The sequence below is a fragment of the Marmota marmota genome, unplaced genomic scaffold (assembly GCF_001458135.2).
Source record: "Marmota marmota marmota unplaced genomic scaffold, marMar, whole genome shotgun sequence".
NCBI classification, from domain to species: domain Eukaryota; kingdom Metazoa; phylum Chordata; class Mammalia; order Rodentia; family Sciuridae; genus Marmota; species Marmota marmota.
The window spans coordinates 4,981,373-5,001,261 of NW_026000057.1; the positions used below are offsets into that span (position 1 = coordinate 4,981,373).

Consider the following 19,889-nt stretch of genomic DNA (forward strand, 5'->3'; position numbering starts at 1 on the left):
CTGCCATAAAAGCAGGAACATAAATGTAATTCTCCCAGCCGCTATTTTGATGCACATTTTTGATTCCATGAATATTTTATGAAATGGCCCAAACTAAAGCCATATAACATTCCTGCATTACTGATGCTTGCGCCCGTAAGCTACGAACATTAGAGGCATGATTGAGTGCATTAAAATGAACTCATTCAGCAGTGCATTGATTACTTGAAGGGGGAGGGAAACAAAAAAAGAAAAAGAAAAAAAAAGGAAAAAGAAGTTGTTCCGCTTAAGAAAACAGCATGCAAATAAACCCAAAGTTTTCAATATTGTAAGGGCAAAAGCAGGTTAGAATAAAATAATATTTCATAAATAAAGTGAGACTCTCTGCAGACCTGACATTAATTAGGCAAGGTGTTAATTATGTCCAAAGATGGCTGCTGGTATTGTTCAGGTAATTTAAAATGTCACAATCTCTGAGACATAGACTGGCCTGTTTTAGCTCCATGTATCAGCAATTGTGAAAGTAGCTAATTATTTCCTTTTCTATCAACTTGTACATTTGCCAGTAAAAATAATGCTACAGAAACAATTGTATGAAAATAATTTGACAGGTCCATAAGGCCCATTTCTTCGGCAGCCTGGTACACGTCTTAAGTATATTTAGTTTTAAATTGTGCACATTTGTTGAGGACTTTAGGGAAATATTCCACTTTAGTTTAAAACAACAACCTAAAGGAACGATAAAGCTTTATGTATATTATATTACATTTTAATCCGGAGCTACTGGACATCTTTGGCGTTAAGTTACTATTCTGTGCGATGTAGACATAAAATCTGCTAGAAGCAATATTGAACAGTAGTGAAAAGAGAAAAATGTTATTGCCCTTTGTAAAAACAAGAGCCATTGCTTTCCATTTCGGCTTAACTGCATGAACAATTTATACTATCTTTCAGTTTTTACATTCAATTATGATAATTATAACAGCACTCCGTATGCTGAAATAGTTAAGGGCTTGTCACAGTTCCAGGGGAAACTGTCACTTTCAAGGGTTTATCTCCTGTAGGAGATTTGTTGTGGGCTATAACCCACTGCACACCATTGCACAACAGAATGCTGGAAAACAAAGATTTTGTTCTGTAGTTCAATAGCATCCCTAATAAACTGGGATGAAAATGTGCTCATAACTTTTGAGTAACTATTTTGGGATACTTAGAAGAAATTTAAGAGGCTATTTTAAAGTTTGAATCCTCTCTGTATTATTTTGAGCACAGATTTCAGGTGGACAGGATAGGAATCCAGCACACACTGATTAGAGACTGTCAGTCACTAAAGCAGACAGTGAGAAGGGTCCCACTAGACAGCAAGACAGGTGTAGGGGAAACTCATCAAGGTCTTTATGTCTGAAGTCAGCAAAACTAACACAAGTTAATTTTTAAAAATCTAGAAAATCTGCCTTGACCTCCAAAATATTCTGGCAGAGTTGTTATTAATTGTTGTGTTTATGATTTAAATAGCTGAGTTGTGGTCAGTGCCCAGGACTAACTGCTCCATGGCTATACGCCTCCATCAATTTCTGTCTGGGTTTTGTACTGTCTAGAAGTTAAGCATAAGGCACTTTTTGTCCTTAGAAGTGCATAATTAAAGGCATCAAATTTACTCAAAAGAATAAAACAATTTAAACATAACACATTTGGATAATATATAACTATGGAATCAATAGTAGCCATTAACAAACCTTGTAGAGTTTGTAGACTTTGCCATTTTTCCTCATATAACAAATTATTTTACTATTATGTTTTCACCTTATTTAAAAATACTAAGTAAAAGATGTTGATAGGCATAAAAGTCTGAGGAAAACTAAAGTCCATATCGACAGCAGATCAACTACTGAATTATATTGCTCAGACTTAATCAATAATGTCATTTCTACCTACATTACATATTGCTCAGGTTTTTAAATAAACTACATTCAATCTGAATTGTGTATGTTTATATGAGCAAAGAGAGAGGCGTGGAGACAGAGCCTGAGTACTGAGTGTCGGAGACGGAGGTGAGGAGGAGAGGAGAGTACTAACTCCCCCTGCCCTGCATCCTCACTTTGATGGACAACGAACATATGTTATTTTGGCTGTCACGAAAACATAAACAAAAAACACCTACTTAACAAAATTTAAAAAAATCTATTTAGCTGAGTGTGTGAGTGGGGGGACAATAATGTTAGCTGAACAGTCAATATGTGCCAGGCACAAGATAGATAGATAGACAGAACCTTTTTGACCCTTGGGTGGACAGAAGTGATGTCCCAAGCTTTTACGGAAACTGTGTCAAATGTTTGACTTTCAGACAGAGCCCAAGGTTTGAACTTCAGTACCATGATGCTATAGCTCCATGCACACACAACTGCCCCTGAGCATCCCTTATTTAAGGGGATAAAATCCAGAAGGTCAAGTTTAAAGGATGGCTGCATGTAAAAACATTCATCTCCATGCCGAATGCCTGCTGCTTCATGGACATTCAGTAACTTTTTATGTGATGTTATCTTGGCATGTGTGTCAGTATATCTGTGTGTGTGTGTGTGTGTGTGTGTGTTTCATGTTCACCCATTGGAGTGAATCTGTTTGGTCCTGCTATATTAAATGTCTTCAGACTTAAATGTTATGGAACAGTATCACTCATTCAGATTAAATGCTGCTCAAGCCACTAATTGGAAAGAACTTCATCCAACTCTAACCCAACACTCCCCCTGCTCTTGGCCATTTGCACTGCTGCAGAGATATTCCCGGGGCAGTGTCTCTTCTCAGACAGGCAGAGGAAACACTGCCCCCAGAACAGTTCAATCGGTGCAGCAAGAACTGCAGGCTCAGTGCAGCTACTCACGGCCTCCTTGCAAAGCTTTGAAACAGAAAAACCTGCTGCAGAGAAAGCACCTCTGAACAAGGCTTTCCTCTGTGTGCTACTCGTTAAGCAGTAAATAATTAAAACACCCCGGAACAGACAGGTAAAATGCAAGCAGCAATGCTGGTAACACAGACATGAAAGAGAAGGGGAAGAAAATGAATAAAAAAAAAAAAGGCAAGGAAATAATTCATTTGAAGCTCTAATAAAGTTTCATTTGCAGTCTTGTTTAAAGATATATCAGGCTTTAGGGATGTAACCTAATTACATTTTTATTCTAAGTTCCATTCAAAGATCTTGGACTTTGATTCTTTAACACAGATCAAACATGGTATAATTTTCTCGTGGCTATCAATACTTAAAAAGGATCTCTTCATTAAACACTATAAGGCCTTATGAATGTGTACACATAGTAGATGGAGAATAAACTGACATGGCCTGAAAAGGGACAATTAATTTATACAGAAATAGCAATGCTAATCCACTTGGTTTCTAAAAAAAAAAGTTTTAAACTATTAGATTCACTCTTACATGCAAGTGTCAAGGACTCTGTTTCTAATATGGGTCTAGTAAGATGTACCTAGAAGATATGTTCTGGAAGCCACTTTTCAAGTCCATTTGAGGAATTTAGGCTAAAAATGAATGATGAGAATTAGCAGCCAGAAGTCCTGAGCTTTGCAATCACCCAGAGATGAAGGCTAGGTGCTTTCCACTGGCCTGCAGTTTGCCCAAGACTCTTGGCGACTGACGTATTGGAGTCATTAAGATTTATATCAGACTCTTGTTTGATTGGATTTATTCCCACTCCTTACCAGGGAACCTGAATGGAATAATGGGTTTGTTCTTCCAGAGAATCTTTTGGGAAAAATTTCATCCAAGAGACTTTTAAGATGCAAGGTTAGAATCAGTATACAAGCGTGGGGAAACAAATACATAGGATTTATTTTTACTAGAAGAGGGAAATATGTTCCCAATGAACTTGCTTAGTTGTGCTAAAGGTATGACTAGAACTTAGATGACCAGACAGGAAAACCTACAGCTTCGAGAGTTTTGCTGGAATTGTTTTCCATTCACATTTTCTCCTTCAAATATTCACAGTAACTATCAATAATTTTATTTTCCAGAGCTGAACCTTTAATAAAATGACCTTTGCTAGTTTAAGTGCCATTTTCTCCTGTAACACTCTGTATGGAAAGGAAGGCGCATTGTTGTAAATTTTAACATATGATAGCAATTTAAGTAGAAAATAAGAATCATTGAAAACTAAAAATAATCATATGGTGCTTGTCAAAAGTCTACTAGCAAAAAATTTACGAAGATGTTATTGCCTCGCTATTTGATAATGCATGAATAAAATATTAGGTTTAGAAAGATTGAAGAAAATTTTAATATTTACTCTATTTAGGGAATCCAGTTCACATATATTGACCAGGGACTTTCCTGTTCTTAATATCAAAAGCCATGAGTTCTTAAAACTCCCTCAGTCCCAGGCAAACTGGGATGATAACCGTCCTACCATTGACCCAAAATACAAAAAAGTGTTGAATATATAATAAATAAAGCAAAAATTAACATACAGCATAATATAATGTATATTTACTTATTTTTAAGGGCAAAAAAATAAAATCAGCAGGAATGAAACGCTAAAAACAAATAATATTAAATATTGTTAACAATGACACTATCAATCACTTAAAATGTACTTATTTTGCTCAGTTTTGCTCTATTCCTTTTCTATATCCAATCATAATTTTTACATAGTTGCAGAGAGTTAAATATAATTTTCTGCTTATCTAGATTATTTTATTAGAACTACTTTCCGTATTACATATTTTCATAATTGTACTTTGAAAGGCTGTATATTGCTGTATTACCTTCCAAAGTCATTTAAGTGGTTCACAATATTGTCAGCAATACACATAAGTGTTACTTTAAGGAAACATGATTATTATTATTTTGCAATTTTAAGAAGTCTTCACAATTATTCAAATTGATTTTTAAGAAATGGCTTATTTTCTCATGTATTCATTATATTCCCCTTTGGTGAATTGTCTGTAGTCTTGTCTATTAAATTACAATTGCCTTAACATTTTTCCTATAAATTGATGTACACTTTACCAAGAACATAGCTACTAATTCTGTGTAACATATACTCACATAAAGTTATTTTCCCCCCTTTCCGCAATCTCTGCCATATGACTGAATCCTGATCTGTCTCCTCTGATGTGATATCTGCAAATCGTTCTTCTTTTATATTTGTTCAGCCAACAGATCTGCCACTGTCCTCACTCAAATTCATGCTCCTAAATTTCCCCTCTCCCTAATGTCCCCGACAATTCTTGAACAGCCTAATTCACACGTGGATTTCAACATGTGACAAAAGAACTTTTTATAAAGCCATTCAAGCTTTCCTTTTCCACCGACTCAGTTTACCAGTCTTCTTGCCACCTTTTCTCTTCATATCTGGAAGACCTCTGTATGATAATAACCTTAGTTTTCCTAAGCAATTGCCTTTATAATGTAGAATCTGGACCGTCTAGGAGGGTATCGTGGATCACATGATGAAGGGGCGTTGTCCTAGGATCCTGATGGAATGGGTTACTGCCTGAACGCTGCATGGGAATCTTGGGCTGGCCATGAAGACAAATGGTTTGGCCAGTGGACAAATAAGAAAGGACATACACAGCAAGAGACACTTTTTTTTTTTTATCCCTAATTTTGTCAGGGCCAGTCCTATTATTTCAGAAGTCTTTTCTTGTCATAATTTTAATCAAAATATATCAAGGAAAAATAAATCCAGAAGGTCATCCTCACGAGGTGTCCACTGAGCAAATCTCTGTACAGGAAGGTAGTGTTGGCTAATGTAAAGAACATTGACCCAAATATCTGAAGACACAGATTTCCAGCCTGGCTCTGACATGCTTTGGTGTTATTTAAAATTATTTAGGCTTAATAAAGAGGGAAATGCTGTTGTATGTGACACGGATAAAATATAATACTAAATGAAACAAGCCAGTCACACAAGGACAAATTCTGCGTATGAGGAATCTAAGTAGTCAAACTCACAGAAGCAAAAAATAGAATGTTGGTTACCACAGGCAGTGGGAGGTAGACGTGTGGAGTTGTTATTCAATGGGTATAAAGTTTCAGTTATGCAAACAATAAGAAAATCTCCAACACAAGTGGAGTAGGTGGTTTTGTTTCTTAATCAAAAACACAAGCCCAGGGTGTGGTGGTGCAGGCCTGTAATCCAGGCCACTTGGGAGGCAGAGACAGGAGAATCACAAGTTCAAGGTCAGCCTCAGAAACTCCATGAGGCCCTAAGCAACTTAGACCCTGTCTCTAAATTAAACTAATTAAAAATTTATAATAATAATAATAATAATAGTAAAGCAAAAAGAGCTGGGAATGTAGCTCAGTGGTAAAACTCCTCTGGGTTAAATCTCCAGCGGCAACTGCGCTGGCACCCCAGTCCCCAGGACGCCCCCTGCTGCCAAAACCCAAAACAAAGCAAAACAAAACACCAGCCCAAAGGAAACACAGTTCATAACAGGTTGCTGTGCTACGGACTTGCACTGGAGCACTGTCAATGTAGATCTACAGAGGGAACTTGGAGGACATGAATAGGGGAGCAGAAGATGGGAGGACCGAGAGGAACTGTTAAGAGTTAAAAGGAGAAGGAGATGGGATGAAGGGAGACACCAAGGGAAAGAAGAGCAGCAGCAACCAAGTTGGAGAAGCTGGTTGGGATCCCTGACAGGTGCCTTCCTGTGCTTTTGACCTTGGCATCTCCTGCTTGTCTGTCTGAGGACTTTTTCAGTTCCACCGGGGGATTCACTGGGACTGCTGCTTGGGAAGACCTGATGTGCAGTCATTACAGCAGAGTAACTCTTCCCAGGCCTTCTTTTACTGACAGGCACACCCTGGGAGTGAAGGAGCATGTAAAAGAGACAGGGGCCCTTCTACGGGCCTGCACACCAACCCCACCTACCCAAAAGAAGGCTCCGAAGAACTAGAATGATTTTATGTTTTAACAATGCAGAGAGGCACGAAGAAGTAAATTTTAGGCTCCATCTCTGCTTTTTGTAAACTGAGATTTTTTAATGACTGATCTTTCAGTAGCTGTTTAAGCAGCCATCGAGATCAGGAGTGGAAGGGAACTAACAGCAGATAGTACCTGCTTCAACTCCCTCATTTTAGAGATGAGGGAAACAAGATGCACAATGATCAAATAACTTACCTACATTCATATACTTAATTAGCAAATGGCAGAATCAAAAGGCGACCTCTGTGTACTACCCATTCTAATTTTTTTCCCTTGTGACACTTCATCTCTAGCATGATGCCAACTGCCACCTAAATACCAAAGCCAAGATAGTCACTAATGTCTATCAACTACCACTAATTTAACCTATGTGTATGAATGTGTAAGTTTCTAATTTTGATTTTAAATATTTGTTCCATATTCCTAATATCTGTGCAGATTGTTCTTCCTTTGCTATCTAATGACCAGTCTGTGCATTTAATCAGCCTTGCCCCTCCCCGGCCTCACACACTCCTACTTTATAAATAGTTCTCTAGTCTTCCTGATTATCTCTTAGCAACTATAAAATCCTCTGTCCTTTTCCATACTTCTCTGAGATATTTTTAAAGTAGCTTGGTCTCCTCCAATTAAAAAAAAAATAATACATGCACAAAGTAACCCATTCTAACATCAGAAAAGGGCCTATCATGCAAAATGAGTCCCCCACTATTCCACATCATCAAGGCCCTTCTCGAGAGTCTGCCCCAGTTGAGATTGGGTGTATCTGATGGGTTTTAAATCCACTCAACAGCGCTTACATCTCTATTAATTTTTAATAAAATGAAAGAGAAAATAAAATACCACACTAAAAACTGATATATCCTTTGCATGTCTTTTAGTTATTAAGGCTGTTTTTCTAATAAACTGGCAAGTGTTATTCCACGACAAATAAGAAATTATAATGAAGTTTCTATCAATTTTGATGTGGCATGTTGATTATATTAAATTTTTGTATTTTTACCTTTTTTGGAGAACTGAATGCTATAATAATAAACATCACTTCATAAGCCTAAGAATAAAAATAAAGCCTAATTTATAATGGAAAATGAGTAAAATAAAAGGCCAAAATGCTAGGAAAGGATTGTTTATGTGAAATATTAAGGACTTTTTGAAACTATTCTAGTGTTGATTTGGATGGTATTCAATTGATCACCATCCCAGTTGTTTCACATGTCAACAGTTTAAAAATAAAGGAACATCACATTCTTCATGTATATTGAATCATTATTCCATCATTGGTATATTCTTTTCTTTTTTTTTTTCTGGCATAATACCTTTTGTTACTTAAGGAGGTCATTGACACCATGCTGAACAGTGTATTAGTTTTCTGACTGTAACAAAGGACCTCAAAGTAGGCAGCTTAAACAATAGAAATTTGGAGTCTGGAAGTCAGAATTCCAGATGTTGGCAGTGTTGATTCCTTCTGAGGGCTGTGAGAGAGAATCTGTCCCATGTCTCTGCCCTATCCTTGGTACCCTCTGGTGGATTTGTGGCTTGTTGATGGTGCTCTGCCTGTAGCTTCCCATCCTCTTCTCTGTACATGCCTGTCTCTGTTTACAAAGGTTCCCATTTCTATAAGTGAGTAGTCATATTGGTTCATAAATCATGCTACAATGTCTTCATGTTAATTTTATTTATGCAAAGGTCCTATTTCCCAGTAAGGTCACAAAAAATGGGAGTTAAGAACTCACCATTTTTGGGGGGTTCACAATTCAACTCTGCTATAGTTTGAATTTGAAGTGTTGCCCAAAGAACCGTGTGTTGAAAGTTTGGTCCTTCAATTGTGGTAGGACCTTTAGGAGGTGGAGCTTATTGAGGAAATTAGGTCATTGGGGGCGTGTCCTTGAAGGGACAGGGGGACCCAGGCTCCTTCCTCTCTTTTCTCTTTGCTTTCTGGCCACCATGAGAGCTTTGCCCCACCACTCACTCCTTGCCATGATGTTCTCCCTCACCATAGGTCTAGAAATAATAAGACCAGTGGACCATGGACTGAAACCTCTAAAACTGGGAGCTAAATGAAACTTTTTCTTTTTCAGGTCATTTTACCAAGTGTTTTTTCACAAGGACAGAAATCTGACTGAAACAATCCCATAAGAAATACGATAGAAGTGTCCTTCAAAATGAGAAAAAAAAATCACCAGTATGTGTACTGTCCTTGTCCTCTCTAAGCTTTTTCCTAAGAGCTGTCAGCACCAACACTGGAGAAACACAAACAAAACAGGGGCAATGTACAGATATAGCCAGGAGACTGCAGGACAGATGGACAAAAGGCCTTCCCCACCAACCTGAGAGAACTAGAATCACAGACAGGGCGCAGGTGAGGTAGATGGGGAGGCCAAACTCACAGCAAGTCTGAGATCAAAGCAGAGAGGAGATAGGTCAGAAGAATTGGGGTGTGGATGAGGACGGTTCCAAGAGGTCTCATGCAGGAAGCCGTCCTTTGACAGAATGAGAACTGGCCTTTGTGGTTGTGACTCTGAAAGCCTAATGCTCTGGGCCTTGAGTAGTCCCTTTAGGTCTTATGATGTAGAATCAGCCAGTAGGAAACCTGCCATAAGAAAATGGGTTTGCTCTTACTTAGAGCCAGAAAGTTCTCTGGTTAATAGAAACTTTGGCCTCGTTTCCCCAGGCCAATGCGAGTGCAGTTCAGATCTCATGGCTGGTTTCTTAGTCACTTTAAATACTGAGGGATCTATTAGATGAGGGATCAATGGAGGATGGAGGCTGATGTTCTAGCAGATGATGGATTTGTCAACATGGAGTACCTGTAGAGAGAGAGGTACAGAAGGGAAAGTGCAGGGGGAGAAAACCAGACCCATAATAGCAATGATAAAGAAGGATCTAGAAATTTACTTGTCAAACCTTTGGATGGATGCATGGAGCAGAGCCAGAAATTCTACCCCAAACCCACAGCTCCTAATGACTGTTGAGACACAGATGTGTATTCTCATCAGTTCTGAAATGCATCACAAATGCTGTACAAAAACAAACCAGCCAAAGTTTTTGAATGATTTACTTTTTAAAATATATAATATTAATTTGTTACTATCTACTTTTCAAAATTATAAAACTTTTAAAATTTGAAATTAGGAATTCATGTGAATTTCAACGTATGTTCTGGGTGGGAGAGAAAGGCTACAGAAATGCAGGTAGCATATGATCCTCAGCCTATGTTACTTTAACCACAGTCCATAATTAGGAGTGGTGTTTATCTCTGCTTTGGGAGAGAAGGGTTTATTTAAATACCAGTACTTCAAAGTCAATATATGTTGTGAGAAAAGTAAAAGGTTGAAAACAGTCACCATCAGCACATCAAGATCCTGATACTGAGGTACCTGGGAAATAAAACACCAGGATATAGAGGATCATAGACATTAGTTGTTATTATGGTTTGGATATAGAATGTCCCCCAAAGGCTCAAGTATTGAAGGCTTGGTCTCCAATGCAGCAAAGCCCAACAGGTAAAGCTTGTGAGAAGTGGTGGGATCAAGAGGCCCTGACTTCATTAATGGATTAATCCATTGGGGGATTCTTAGCTGAATGGACTAACTGGAAGGTGGTGGAAACTGGAGGATGTAGAACCTAGTTGAAGGGAATATGTCCTTAGAGGCATGTCTTTGGGGACTATATCTCACCCCTAGCCTGCCTCTCTGTCTTTACTTCCTAGCTGTCATAAGCTAAGTAGCTTTACTCTGCCACACCTTTTAGATATGAAGTTCTGTATCATCTCAGTCCTGAAGTAGGGGAGATAAATGATCATGGACTTAAAGCTTTGAAACTGGGAGTTGAAAGGGATCTGTCCCCCTCTTAGTTGATTTTCTAAGGTATTTGTCACAGCAATGCAGAGCCGCTAACAGGTGGTGAGCAGAATGATAGGAACTTTTGACATTGAGGCTATTCCTCAGTCTTGGCAAATACTGGCATGATCTGAGGCCACCAAATGTTCCCACAGGCTGAACAGCATTGTGGTTCAACAAGAGCACAAGGGTATTGTGCACTTGGCGAATTTCAAGTAACAAGCCTATCTAAAGCTGTTCTTCAGCCCTGGAGGCCTATTGTGGGAATGTCCCTAGAGATTTAGATGATGCTTCTAGTCGTATGAATTATTGCCTGGGTATGATTCAGTGGGAATGTGTGAGAAAGATATTTTCAGAGTGGACTATCTTGAGGTTAACAAATCAAACACCACCTCTTATTTCTATGATAAGCCATCTATAAGAGATCAGTTAAATATCTTCATTTGACTGACTTTCTGAGATGTCTACTTGCAGTGTTCAATGTTGGTAGCCACAATAATTTTGTTCTAAAGACTGGTTCTTTCTCTTTAGAATTCTCCTGGAGGGAGCTTCCAGGAAATCAGGAATTTGGAATTGAGTCCAAAAGTTCATGTTTTGAGTAGTATATCCCACTTCCAAGATCAGGTAGGGTCTCTGACCCAGAAGGAAACATGGGGAGACTGGGTCAGTCAAGGGGGTCACTATTTTCTCTTGAGTTCTTTTTTGAATAGCAACAATCATGGTATCCTAAAACATGTTAGGTCTCCTTGTAGTAGGCAATATATTATTGCAGATTTATGATGGAGTCATTCTACATCAGCTAGTTTTAAAGTTGTGTTATTTTCTAGGTATAAATATATTTCATGTCTACTATACTAAAAAATATAGAAACACATAAAAATGTTAGATGCATCCTTTTTTTTCCATATCAAAAATAGAGTTTCTAGAAGATAAAGTTATATTAGTAAATTGAGGAATTTGTTAAAAACATTAAAATGGGAGTGTTCAGGAAAGCACAAAGAAGTTAGATACCACATTCCAAAGGGAAGCCTTCTACTAGTATATGAAACTTTCCAAGAAATTGCCAAAAATTATTAACAAAACTCTTGAAATTCCTCAATAAGGGGATAGAAGCATTATATTATATTAGAGATTATATTAGTCAAAGTTAGATTTACTGCTATGGTACAAAATAGACCCTAAAATCCCAGGGCTTTAGACAAAGTAATTTTCTTGTTCATGTTAAGTCCACTGAGGACTGGTGACTCCAGAGAAGCCCCCTTCCAAGACCTGTCTTGTGGCTTCACCATCTCAAAAGAAGTTCTCCATGGTTGCCATGGGAAAATAGCACAGAAAAATAGAGACACACACATCTGCACCTCCTTGCTTTAGCCCAGAAATGACTGCTGATAAAGTCTATTGTCCAGATATAACATTTTTGTAATGACTGACATGTGGCACTCAATAAATGGCAGCTTTTCTGCTTCTAATTTTTGGAAAACAACATTTCAAATGGCCAGGCAAGGGTTCATCATGTGTAATTACCATAATTAAGTATTACCTTATTTAGATCATTTCTATTGTTTCTCTTTTTTATTATAAATAATACATATATAAAGATTTAACACGTCTTTATGGATATCCTTGTCTTTATATCTGATTATTTCTTAAAAGTGGAATTACAGGATTAAGGGATATTTAGTCTACTTTTTCATCATTTGTGACTGAAAGACCTGACAAGAACAATGTAGATAGAGGAGGAAAAGTTTTATTTTGGCTCCCAGTTTCAGAGGTGGAATCCATGGTCAGCCTACTTCATAGCCCTGGGCCTGAAGTAAGGCAGAATACCATGGCAGAGGGGCAAGGTGGAGGAAAGCTGCCCGGGCCATCACAGACAGGAAAGAGAGAGAGAGAGAGAGAGATAGTTCTCCTCACCAGAGACAAAAATATGAACACCAAGGTCACACTCCCAGTGACTTACTTCCTCCAGTCATACACTACCTGCCTATAGTTACTGCCCAGTTAATCTACATCAGTGGATCAATCCACAGCTTAGGTTAAGGCTCTCTCATGACCTAATCATTTCACCTCTGATCATTTTTGCAGTGGGGACACCTCATATCTAAACTATAAAAAAAAAAAAAAGCCGATTTGAGCATTTAAAAAAACTCTTTTTATATATTCCCAAATTGTATGCTGGAAATATCAGACCAATTTATCCTAGAACCAGCAGTATAAAAAATGCTTAATTTATCAAAGTTTCACAAGCATTAAAAGCTATCTTAAACAGACTTTGAGTCCTCCACATTTGAATTGGGTGCATTAGAGCCTAGTCTCTCGGTGTTTACATTGTTGTGATTACCAAAAAACCTACTTGCTTCTTCCATTAAAATGTGAGCTCCTGAATAAAGGGGCCACCAACATCTTTTTTCAGTCATGTATTCCTAACACTTATCCCAGTGCCTACACATAATAGGATCACGATAAACAATTGTTAGACCATTATAGAATGTATAGAATGCCTTAATTTGTGCTTTTGTATTATCAATTTTTTAAACATTTTTAGTGCTAGTTTGACACAATACCTTTTTTAAAAATTAATTTTTATGTGGTGCTGAGGATGGAACCCAGTGCCTTACACATGCTAGGCAAGCGTTATACCACTGAGCTAAAACCCCAGCCCTGATATGATCGATTTTTTTCATGTTAACTATCTGGTTGGATTTCTTTAAGTTGTATTCCTTAGTTCCTCTATCCATTGAGTGATTTTTCTCATCAGTGTGTATGTGTTCTTTACATAAAAATGGCATTGCTCTATTATCATGTTTGTTTCCAATATTTACCAGTGTTTTAAACTGTATAAGATCTTTAATAAGCAATTTAAATATTATGTATCAAATCTCTCACTTTTGTTTCTGGGAATTCCATTCCTCTAGCCTCATGTTTTCATAAAGGGGCTTCCTATTTCCTTCCTCTTCTCAAGGGAGGAGGAATGACATATCTGTTGAAATTCTTAACTCTCATCCTTTCTGACTCAGTTTTGAGGAGTCACATCTCTGAACTTCATGCTAAAGCTCAAAGGAGCTGGCTGGAGCCCGTAGGAGAACCTGAACTTGACCTGCCTGCCAGTACTAGTTGTTAAGATTAATTCTGGGAGATAATGGAATCTGATTTGCACAGATTTAAGCACTGCTCTCCAATTAGTCCTTACAATTATGATCTGATTTTCATTTCTTTTGAATTCATCCTATACTTGGAGTAGGGAGAGGATATATTTATCCCTTAATAAATCCCATCACTTTCCTTAATGCCTTGTCCAATTGTTTTGCGTTTCAAAGGTCTTTCTCATCCAAGATTGAATAAGTAATTGCTCACATTTTTTACATGATTTTACAGCTTAATTAAAAATGTTTCTCATAAAATTTGAGGTTTAAAATATGATAGAGAAATATCAACATTACTGCCAAATTGGTAAATACGGTAAATCATAAAGAGAAAATTTAAATCATGTTTTCATGTATCATCTACTTCCAGTATTATTGACACACATTTTTTTTTGAAATTTAACTTTATGTTGATTTAAGTAAGGTTTTGCTGCAAAGATCTTTTGTGTCAGATTTTCCCCATTCTTGAATTCTTAATTTTGACATGTCTCTTGTTGAGTTCTGGAATATATATGGAAACTATACTCATAGTGCTTTCTGAACTTGCATATCTAAAATGCCTTCCTATTGCTTCAGAATGTAGCTCTGTAGTGGAGAAAACTGAGTCTTGTTTAACTCTTGTTCCAATGTAGGCCATGTGTATTTTTTCTTTGGATACTGGTAGAACTCTGTCTTTATCTGAGTAATTGAAAAACTTCTGGGATGTTATTGAACTGTGGATTTCTCTTTATTAATTTTGACTGAAGAGCTATTTTGATTTGCATATTCAGATTTTTTAAGGGTCAAGAAATCTTTTTTAAACCGCTTTGCTTTTGCTCAATTATTGTGTATTCTTTCTTAGGAATTTCCATATTTGTCCTCTTCCCTCCTTGTTTTAATTTCCTTGTCTTTCCCTTGCAATCTGGGGCAGTTATTCAAATCTGTTCTCAACATCACGAATTCAGCCTTGCATGGTGCCAATTCCACTCTTCTGAGAGCATTCCTTATGCAGAGTTTACAGATCCAAGAGGAAAGGGTTAACATGTCCAGAACTGATCCCAGGCAGTAGCTTCTCAGAAAAGAAGATGGACTTTAGCAAAGCTCCACGGAAACCAGACAGGCTTGGTGCTTGAGGCAATCAATCTTGACCCATTGCAAATACTTGACCTCCAATTCTTTCCTGATAGGGGTGAGGTTGGTGCTTCCCAAACTATGGAAGTCTGTGTGACAAGTCTTGCCATCTGTATGCCATAGCCGGCAGCTGCAACCATAAGGCCTTGGTCTCACCCCGGATTTCCATCTCCCTGTCCCACTGCCCATCAGGCAGGAGAGGTGGGATGCATCACATCATGAATGCTGAGCAGGAAGAATAGAACTGTATCAAGGCTTTTCCATGTCATATCACGATGGCGTCTGGGTGTTGACCACACCAGGAGTGTGACACTTCCCTAGTCACACAGCATCCTATGCTACACTGGGAGAGCTGCGCTCCTCATTCTGCTCTTATCTCTGAGTTCTCCCGGAGCACTGCTGCTGCTGTTGGTCTGCTGCAAGCTTGATGTACCCAGTTCTCTTGCTAACAATGGCAGTTGTCCCAGGACACTACCAGGCACACACCATGGCCTTCTGGAAGCAAATTAGGGGACTTGACTAGATCTATCTAGGGATAGTGCCGGAGTACGGCTGCAGCAAAATAACCGGGGGGTGACGAATAACTTGTGTACGTTGATGCAGCATGAGTGGGAGCCGTTTATTGCAGGACAGGAGCAGTATTTATATATTCCACACAGCTTATCTAATTAGCATAAACTAGATACATCAGTCAACCAATCAGGAATCTCTACACCTAATAGCTCGGTTTTGTTACTTCTCAAACCACTCCCTCTGACATTTTGCCAGGCACCATCCAGACTTGTTTACGAACTCTAACATTCCCCTGGCAAAATGCCAGGTGTTATTTTGACTTGTTTACAGACTCTAACAGGATAGGTCAGAGACTCAAAATGGAAAAGGAAGAGACTCCTTGTGCTGTAGTGGCTGGACTTCAGCAGGTACCAACTATGAACAGGAACTAACTTTGGAAAATACTGAGAAGTGGGAGGCTAAGGCACTTAGTGATGGGATCCCTCATTTTTTGTGATATTGAAAGGACTTACCCAGGATGGGATAGGCACTCTACTGAGAGGAAAACTGAATTACTGCCCCAAGTTCCAGCACTACACTGATCCTCTATTGCTGACCTGGCAGGATAGGACTGAAGTGAAGGTTCGGCCACATCAGCTTGATACTGTGTCCTGGCCTCAGATCATGGCAGGGAAGGAGCTTATGCTTCCTTAGTCATGTCTCTTACAAAGTCCTCTCTCCTGGAGTCTGGCCTCTGGCCCTGCTAGATTTCTGTGTCTGCTCCAGAATGAAAGAGCACATCTCCTATTGATCCACTGTCTGCACACTTTCTCCAGCATGCCCGTGGGTCTTGCCCATAAGGTCCTCAGAATTCTAAAAGAAGATACAGCCTGTGATTTGCTACAGCCTGTGTCTGTCAGTCCGCGACTACTCCATGCCTACTGTTGCTCTACAGGTCTGAAAAAACGAGACCGCCACCCCTTGAGTCAAGTATGGTAGGACCCCATCTCCAGCAGATTGTGAGACATCTTCTTTCTAATAGAGTTTATACGTCTGTTGTGCCGAAGGACCTGCCAGGGGCGTCTGTGTGAGGGCTGGTCACATTTGTGCCAATGGGTTGAACATTACCCTTGACTGCAACCATGTGCCCAGTCTCTGTGAAAATGGCTTCTGCTTCTGTTCCTCATTTGCTCTACAGTTCCCCGAGGGAGCTGGAGCCCTGCCCTGGACTACAGCCTATTTGGTCAGGCCCTGAAAACCTGCCCATTGCCATCTGCTGGCTAATATCCTCTTTTAACCTGAATGGGGGCACCCGTGGTATCGGGATGCTGCCACCTGCCCCCAGCACAGCTGCTGCCTAGCTGTTGCTGTGGGGCCTCCGTTCACTTGTCTGGACCAATCAGATCTGATAAGCGGAAGCTATACCACCATCTCCTCAGTGGGAATCCTACAGCCAGGTGAGTCCCCCTCTATTCTAGCCACATATTCTTTTTATTTTTGTAGTGCCTTTATTTTATTTGTTTGTCTTTATGTGGTGCTAAGGATCCAACCCAGTGCCTCACACGTTAGGCAAGCACTCTGCCACTTGGCTACAGCCCCAGCCGCTAGCCACATATTCTTGATGTTCCTATACTTCTTGTGAAAAATCTTCCACAGATTACAGAAGCTACACAGATTATTTTTACCATCACCAGGCATATCACAGACTCAAAGGCAATCCCTGGAATATTCATCAACACTGACTCAGTGGTTTTATCAGTCAGGCCTGGTTCTAGGGTCTGTGCACTGTTTAAGAGCATATGGAAAATTTTTAGATCTGACAAAACGTAGTTTCAAAACAAAGTCACCCACTCTAAAAATAATTTCAGAAGTCTTTCCAGTATTTTAAAGCAATCTATTTATTATGGAACATGGATGCATTTTATCATGCTGTAGGGTGGGGCACCCAAATGAGAGCAAGCCGAAGACTTGTGAGTAATGTGTCACCACAGCCCCATGCAGATCACATCTCCCAGCTCATCCCTGCTCTCTGCCACTGTATGTCTGTCACTAAGATGATATGGGCAACCACGGTGCCATGGTTACTAACGATAGGACCAGGGAACACTCCGATATTTATTGAATGAGTGAATAAACAGATGAATGAATCAAGTAAGCAATTTATAAGTCCTCTAATAGAAATGCATAGAGATTTTAAAAAATCAAAAGGAGAGGGACATGGGGATTTGTTTAATGGGCACAGAGTTTCCGTTTTGCAAGATGAAAAAGTTCTGGAGATTGGTTGCCTAACAATGGGAATACACTTCACACTACTAAACTGTACATGGAGAAGTGGTTGAGTTCCTCGAGGGCAGGGACTTTGCCTTGTACACTGTTTTATCCCCTGGTGCTAGGTTCTAAATCAGTATTTGTTCAATGAATAAATGAATTTTGCTCTAATTTGTAATCTCATGACTGCATGGAACTCTGTTGCCTGGAAGTTGCTTCATCTATTTAACTAATCCTCTATTTTGAGATATTATAGGTTGGCTGCAATAGAACACTTCCATATGTTTCTCTTAAATATTTCTGCACTCATTCTTCTGAGCTCCATAACTGTTGCAGCTTCTTAGCCATCCCCCTTCCTCTTTCCGCTCCTGGCACAGTTTGCATCATAGATAGACATTTCACTCTCCCGTCCTTACCCTGAACGTGCAGAAACTAAATCCAAGCTCCTAACACCGAGGTATCTTTATTTCACCTTTCCTATGACTTCCCAGCATGGCTCAAAAATACACTTTCCACTGTAAGTAGGTTACTCTCCTCCTACCCCTTTCTCAATTATGCTCCAGTGTATGTTGTTTGCTTTCACTGAATACTTTCCTATTTCTTTACCTGCCTAAATTCAACCTATCTTTCAAGTCCACAGCCTGATCCTCCCGACTCTGTCAGGCCTTCCCTGAATCCAGTCTGTATGATCTCTTACTCTGCTCTATTTTTCTGGCATGGCTGAATCTGTCATGAGAGATAGGCCTGACTACTTTCTAGAACCTACCAGGGTTGGAGTTAAAATCTCATCAACCGCAACTTCCTGGAGCACAGAAACCTTTTAGAAATTTAAAAAATCTGAAAGAATTGGTCAAAGTTCTATGTAATTCTAGCCACAAAGTAATAAATATTTAAAAAGTTTAAGTGTTTTGCCATAGTCAAAATTTTTATGGAAAACAAGACAGGTTTTTTTTAGAGACTAAATAGCATATTCATGATAAAATATTTTCTTCTTCACACATATATTAGATAATACACATATCATCTACATACTATTTATCACATAGATAATTTTAATTCTTAAATCCCTATTTGAATCCTTGATCGATCACTACACAAGATTTGTTTCTGACCATTTTGTGTTGTTTTGGACTTTGGCTTGTCATAAGATAAAACTATTAAGTATGAACTTATATTTAAAGGAATATTTCCTTCAGAAATTATTGTAAAATAATGGTAGGGTGGTATCCAAGTTATATAGCTTTGGGACTTTTACATAGGGGAGTAGGACACTAGGAAAATCATGAAGTGTACATTTCATTTTTTTTCCTCAAGAATTTCCATACATGAGAAATCAAGTTAAAATGAACAGAGAGGCCTGTCATGAAAGAAAAAATAAAATAAAATTGCAGCTTGTGGACCGAGGGATGTGTGTGTGTCCGTGTGTGTGTGTGTGTGTGTGTGTGTATGTGTAGTGGGGAGGTACTTTCTCTCTGTGAGGATGCTGCTGGGAACTCCAGGCTGAGTTGCCCAGACAGGAGCCGAGCAAGGAATGCTATAAAGAATATTCTGCAAGGAATACTGAAGCTGGGTCTGTGAGTCAGTCATGCGTCTCTGCTCTTTGACCTCAATAATCTGCATCTTGAACTCAAGTCTTTTTCTCAACTCCCGCCTGCTTTCTGGTTGCCTGGTCTCTGCATCCTGACAAAGCCCACTTACCGTCTTCCTCGTAGAGAAGGCCCATGTGCGCATGCGCCTCGGCCTCTTTCCTCCCACCGTCGATTTTGATCAATTGTGCGATCTGAAAACATCGTTCATAGAAGTGGTTCCTTACCCACTTGTCTTCAGCGTTATCGAAGAAACAGGCCAGAGCGTACAAGTTATTATACACTTCTTCAAAGTGTCCTTCAAAAAGAGAAAAATACAAACTACATTAGAAAGAGGATGTCTCGTCGTACATGCTTGGGAATGGCAAACCGATGCTGTGACGTTTATTCCCATTTTACTCTTAAAAGTGTGGTTATTTTATAAAAGTAATCTGAATGCAAAATTAAAATAATTACATGTTAATGGATATCCACATAAGCAAATCAACAAAAGTATTTCCAGAAATGTACAACATACTAGAAATTGACATATGG

General features: G+C 39.0%; 1 protein-coding gene across 1 annotated transcript in view; it reads right to left on the reverse strand.

The window, feature by feature from the left end:
* The window catches only part of Ttc29 (tetratricopeptide repeat domain 29), a 216,927-nt gene that overhangs the window by 154,608 nt on the left and 42,430 nt on the right, over positions 1 to 19,889 (reverse strand). Inside the window, exon 5 of the mRNA XM_048813485.1 lies at positions 19,468 to 19,653. Within this exon, the coding sequence (XP_048669442.1) occupies positions 19,468 to 19,653 (186 nt within the window). The remainder of the gene's footprint in view (positions 1 to 19,467; positions 19,654 to 19,889) is intronic.